The sequence below is a fragment of the Limulus polyphemus genome, unplaced genomic scaffold (assembly GCF_000517525.1).
Source record: "Limulus polyphemus unplaced genomic scaffold, Limulus_polyphemus-2.1.2 Scaffold3645, whole genome shotgun sequence".
Lineage (NCBI taxonomy): Eukaryota > Metazoa > Arthropoda > Merostomata > Xiphosura > Limulidae > Limulus > Limulus polyphemus.
The window spans coordinates 29,667-35,695 of NW_013669255.1; the positions used below are offsets into that span (position 1 = coordinate 29,667).

The 6,029-nt window shown below is 36.4% G+C and overlaps 1 protein-coding gene across 1 annotated transcript in view; it reads right to left on the minus strand.

Moving 5' to 3' along the window:
• LOC106469762 (ADAMTS-like protein 5) overlaps window positions 1-6,029 on the minus strand; it is a 48,570-nt gene that overhangs the window by 23,721 nt on the left and 18,820 nt on the right. The window contains exon 2 of the mRNA XM_022398317.1: window positions 444-528. Coding sequence (XP_022254025.1) covers window positions 444-515 — 72 coding nt within the window. The 5' untranslated portion in view covers window positions 516-528. The remainder of the gene's footprint in view (window positions 1-443; window positions 529-6,029) is intronic.

Below are 6,029 nucleotides of genomic sequence, written 5' to 3' on the forward strand. Positions count from 1 at the left end.
GAAGCTAGTTTAACACATCACAGGGATAAAGCTAGTTTAACACATCACAGGGATGAAGCTAGTTTAACACATCACATGGACGATGCTAGTTTAACACATCACAGGGATAAAGCTAGTTTAACACATCACAGGGATGAAGCTAATTTAACACATCACAGGGATAAAGCTAGTTTAACACATCACAGGGATGAAGCTAGTTTAATACATCACGGGATGAAGCTAATTTAATACATCATAAGAATGAAGCTAATTTAACACAACACAGGGATAAAGCTAGTTTAACACATCACAGGGATGAAGCTAATTTAACACATCACAGGGATGAAGCTAATTTAACACATCACAGGGATAATGCTAGTTTAACACATCACAGGGATGAAGTTAACTTAACACATCACATGGACGATGCTAGTTTATCACATCACAGCAAAGAAATTTCTTACCTCTGCTTTAGAGTAGATCAACAACCTTAGTAGTAGAAGCGAACAGAATTGCCATGTGATACTTGTGCTCATTTCTTCGTTAAACCTAAAACAAGATTTAAATTTATTGTTTAAAAAATTAACAATATAAAACAATTTAAGTAGTAGTTGTGATTTAGTTAGTTTGTTTTAATGCATTTAACTGACTGAATCTCTGACGATCTAGCCTATCCTCTCCACCCTTTTAACAAAAGCTGTATTCGGTACTTACTACTGAACACATTAATACACCCAAACCGATCGGAGTGATTAAAAATATTTAAGAATGATAACTACACACGATTAACCACAACGTCTGCATTTGAAACGAATCTATGCTATCGTTTTACATTTTATATTATATTTGCATTTTCAACCTGAACGACGCCTTGTGCGACACATGGACTGAACGGCTAGATCAAAAACCTCTAGGGCTCAGATATAGCTGTCACTACTCGAGTGTTATCTGCACCAACCGTCCCTAATTTAGAAGTGATAATCCAGAGGGAAGACAGCCGATCAACACCACTCACCGGTAAATCTTGAACTACTCTTTCATCAACGAAAAGTGGGATTGACCACCACTTTATAACGCCTTCACGGCTGAAAGGGCAAGCGGTGATTGGATTTGAACTCGAGACCCGCAGATTACGAGTTATGTGCCCTAACCACCAGGTCATCCCAGGCACACTAATTTTGAACTAACGATCAGAAAGCATCCAGATAGCAACAAGAAGTAAGGCAACTAGTCATTACCACCCACCGCCAACTCTTGGGCTACTCTTTTACCAACGACTAGTGGCATTGACCAACACATTATAACGCTCCTACAGATGAAAGGGCGAGCATGTTTGGTGAGATTGCAAATCGAGCGTCCTAACCACCTGGCCATTCCGAGCCTGATTATTTTGAAGTAGTGTTAGTGTGTAGTTGATTCAAGTTCTGATTAGACTGACGGATTAGACAGAAAGGGAGTTGTTCACATCTGTATCTTGTTACTTTTACTTAGGAATACGACCCTCTGTTATAAATTGACAAAGTAACAAACCTGTTGACTGTGAACATAACAATGATAAACTATGGAGTAAAGTAAAATTAGGTTTAACAATATAATACAACTGTTTTGATTACTGCTATTGATGAAAGTTATTGGAAATCACCCATTTTTCTATACTTAGGTCTTCCAAATTGTGAGGTGAAAATATATTTTGCGTACAATATTTTCTTTCTCATTTTCTGATTGGTTAACAGTATTTCTGACTAGTTGACAGTATTTATGACTAGTTGACAGTATTTCTGACTGGTTGACAGTATTTCTGACTAGTTGACAGTATTTCTGACTGGTTGACAGTAATGGAAAAGTCGGACTTGATTTTATGTTAGATAAAACCTTCCGAAACAGTCACATGTATGTTATAAGATCAAAATATGGTTGTTGTTTTTCTGTGACATCATCTTTCAGGGAACTGAATACTCCCAGTCAAATTAAAATTATCACCTATTTTTCTGTAAACAATAAAATCATCTATAAATATCTTATAGATTTATAAGTTTCGGAACAATATTTCCTAATAATATTTTTCACCAGTGAAGAGTTAAAAACATGTACTGTCAACTAGTCATAAATACTGTCAACTAGTCATAAATACTGTCAACCAGTCAGAAATACTGTCAACCAGTCAGAAATACTGTCAACTAGTTAGAAATACTGTCAACCAGTCAGAAATACTGTCAACCAGTCAGAAATACTGTCAACCAGTCAGAAATAAAAAAAGAGTGTTTAACGAGTCTTCAAAGATGAATTAATTTTGAGAGTATTTGGCTACGTAGACTGTAAGCCCTTCCTTAAAGTCTAATCCACCCCGACAGTCCATAAAGACGTCAAATCCATTATAGATCATATTCCGTATCTTAAAGAATAATAATAACAGACATAAATCAACTTAGCTCATATGACCTTCGTTATTTATTCATAGGACGACAGACTGCAACGAACCTGACCGATATCTATAGCGTTATATAAAATATAACGACTAATATTTTAAATTAATGAGAAGAAAAGGGCGTGCATGTTATCCGGTAATATTATTACGGCTGCATCAGTATCGGATCTAAAGATTTAGCCTAAAAGCGTGATGTTCTTTCTCGTGGCTTATTTTTTTGTTAAACTAAACTATCTTGCTTATAAAGGAAATCTGTTTAACATCATTTCTTACCACGTTCGTATCACCCAAGTTAATTTAATTTTACTTTTTTTTTGCGGATGGACATCAATATTATTGTTTCAGCAGAAAAGAAATTTGATTTTCTCTATTAATGTGATAGACGTTGCACACATACTGCACATTGCACACATAGTTTTCTCTTTCTCTGATCGTTCTTGAGATCACGTGACCTGAGAGAATCGGGTGCACCCTGGACCTCTTCCTCCCTCCTTAGTTTTAGTTTAGGTTTAGTTCTTGTTTCTTTGTAATTAAGCACGAAGCTACACAGTGGGCTATCATTGCTCCGTCCATCACGGGTATCGAAACCAGGTTTCTAGCGTTGTAAGACCGAAGACATACCGTTGTGCCGCTGAGGGGCGTTTAGTTCTTGAATGTTTTAGATTTAGCTCACATTCTTCTTCTTCTTCGTCATCATCGGGATTCGATTCATGTTTTGGACCGGAGAGGGTCAAGTTCAGTGTACTGCACAATACTAGTTTGTTTTAGAATTTCGCGCAAACGTGCGCAAATGGATATCTATCTGCGTATAGCCGTCCGGGATTTTGAACAGATAGACTATGAGCACCCTGCCGCGCAAATCTTAGGCGACCTCTTGTCTGATCGAATAGCGAATTTTGATCGTGTTTTTCCGACAACGGATTGCGAACTCTCGGATTTACAGTCCTGGCACATTAATCACTAGGCCACTCTAGAACCACAATATTTGTAATCATAATGATAATAACACTAAATAATGTTAACTTAAAATGGGTTAAAGCTATAACTACATTTATATTTAACATTTTATTCAATTGTAGGGGTATCAAAGTTTTCTGTTGCCTTAGAAACAGTGGCGTAGCTATGCCCCTGCAGCTCCCGCAATTGCGGCAAGGGAGGGGGGGGATCCGAATCGTAACTACAAAAAAATTGAGGGAAATAAATGTAGGGGCCCAATTACTTTTTATGCGGAGGGTCGTCTTTTGTAGTTTCTCTTCTACCTTAGGATCAAACATTTTATTTATTACTATAGGTTTTGTTACACTTCTTTAGAAATTTATTGTGAATAGCGCGTATGAAACGACCCCTGTAGGTTATATTTAAAACTTAGAGTCTACTTCACAAGAACGTGTTGACTAACGTCTATTCTCTGAAGATTTAATTATAAAAGTATTAAAAACAGTGTAAATGCAAATAACAATGACGTCATTTACAGCTTAATATTTTTAATCGTGTAAATTTTGTATAAATTCCAACAAAACAATATTTGCTTTTCTGGAAGAAGAAGAAAAACGGCCCGGCATGGCCAGGTGGTTAGGACGCTTGACTCGTAATCTGAGGGTCACGGGTTCGAATCCCCATCCCACCAAACATGCTCGACCTTTCAGCCGTGGGGGCGTTATATCGTGATGGTCAGTCCCACTATTCGTTGGTGAAAAAGTAGCCCAAGAGTTGGCGGTGGGTGGTGATGACTAGCTGCCTTCCTTCTAGTCTTTCACTGATAAATTAGTGACGGCTAGCGCAGATAGCCCTAAAAAAAAATAATGATACCTACATTGAAAGTTTATGGACGTGAAAATAGAAATAGGTTAATTTTGATTAAAAATTATTGTCAAGTTACTGTTTACTAAATACTTCATTGATTTAGTATTATATAAAAACATATCTAATAGCATGAAGTTCAGTTATGTTGACAGGCGAACTTTCCAACATTAGATCCGTTACACACAACATGACAAACGTAATCCACTTGTGTGTTTTTCCAAGTATCGTAAAATCTGGTTCTCCGGACTAGTCCTAAGTATTTAAAACTCAGGCCAGATACTGAACAGATGCAGATACAATTCTGTGTTTCGAGTTAATAATATCTTCCCTTTTCACTTCGTGAGTGTATCGTGTTTTGGTTTTAGTTTGTTGGATAATTTGATGAGTCTGAAAGCTCTAACTTAGTTCTTTTATACTGCCAAAATAAAGAATGCCGTGAAGAAAGGCCTAAGTTTAGATCATTAATGGAAGCTACAAGGCGGAAATCTTTACACTTTGGGATGATGCCAAAATTGTCAACACATCTTAGATAGCATAAGCAGTTTGCACAGATGGTGTCTTATGTTTGACTGAAAGATATGCTACGAACCCATCCGAAGGGCAATTCTGGGTAAAGTTGCTACATATATATATATATATATACACACACACACACTATTTATATATATAACCATTCAAAAAAAGAAATATATAAGAGAGAACAGGAGGTTCTTTATAGTTTCGGGCCGATAGAAGGAGCAGCTACGTTATTCACTTTAAATGGAATATGTCAGTAAGTATTTCTGTGAAAGTTTTGAGCAAAAGATGTTAGTGTTGGCAAGTAAAAATCTTTATTCTAAATCTCTTATTTCACTGGTTTCCTTGTTTACTAACGGTAGTGAGTAGTATAACCTTCAAGTGTTAGCTAAAACTTGATTAAGTTTTCCCATATTAGGCCTGACACTCTTTTCGACTGTTAAACATAAGAGGATGTGATTTACATGCATGTTTGGCACAGAGCCAATAAGTAACAAGCAATACACGTGTGGTGACGTCTGGGACTTTAGGGTCAGGTATTACGGAACACTAGTTGTTTTGTATAGCTTTCCGTAGAATCCTTTCGCACAGGAGTTGTTTATGACACAACGAAATTATGGCATCTCCACTGATGGAAACGTGACCAGGCTATATCAGCCACTTCTTCAGCTGCTTGAGGCAAGACCAAACGAAACCTGGATTTCCTCTAAGGGCGTAAAAATAGACAACAAAAGAATATTTTAAACGTCCTTATATACGAAACAACTCACAGTTATGTGTGATGAGGATCGTATTTTATTTGTTGCCCATGGAAACACTTGTCAAAATCTTTGGACCGGATTGGTCGAAATATCAAAGTGGAAACAAACAAACAAAAATTTTAGGTGTCAGGAAGTTAAAAGTTACACACACACACACACATATATATGATGAGGTTAATTTATTCTTCTATCTTCATTCGAACGCTTTTTATTTTTAAACTTTAATTTTCCTTTAGTTTGCCAGTATCAAAGTCAGAGGACACTACCATACAGAGATGCTATCCAATATAGGGCGCTTCCATTTTGGAGCCAGTAGTCACACAAACTTCGTCTAACGGTTTCTTACAAATTCTATCTTTCCGGGATTTTTTTAATGACTTAGATTTAAAATACTGTTCTATTTGTTTATTTCAATTATATAACTTTATGATATTTGACTAGACAAATACTTAGTGTATTTTCGGATAATATGAGTGGCTTCCCGAGAATATATGTGAAGTATTTTGACAAATACAAAGTTGTTTATTTATATCTATTTTAATGAT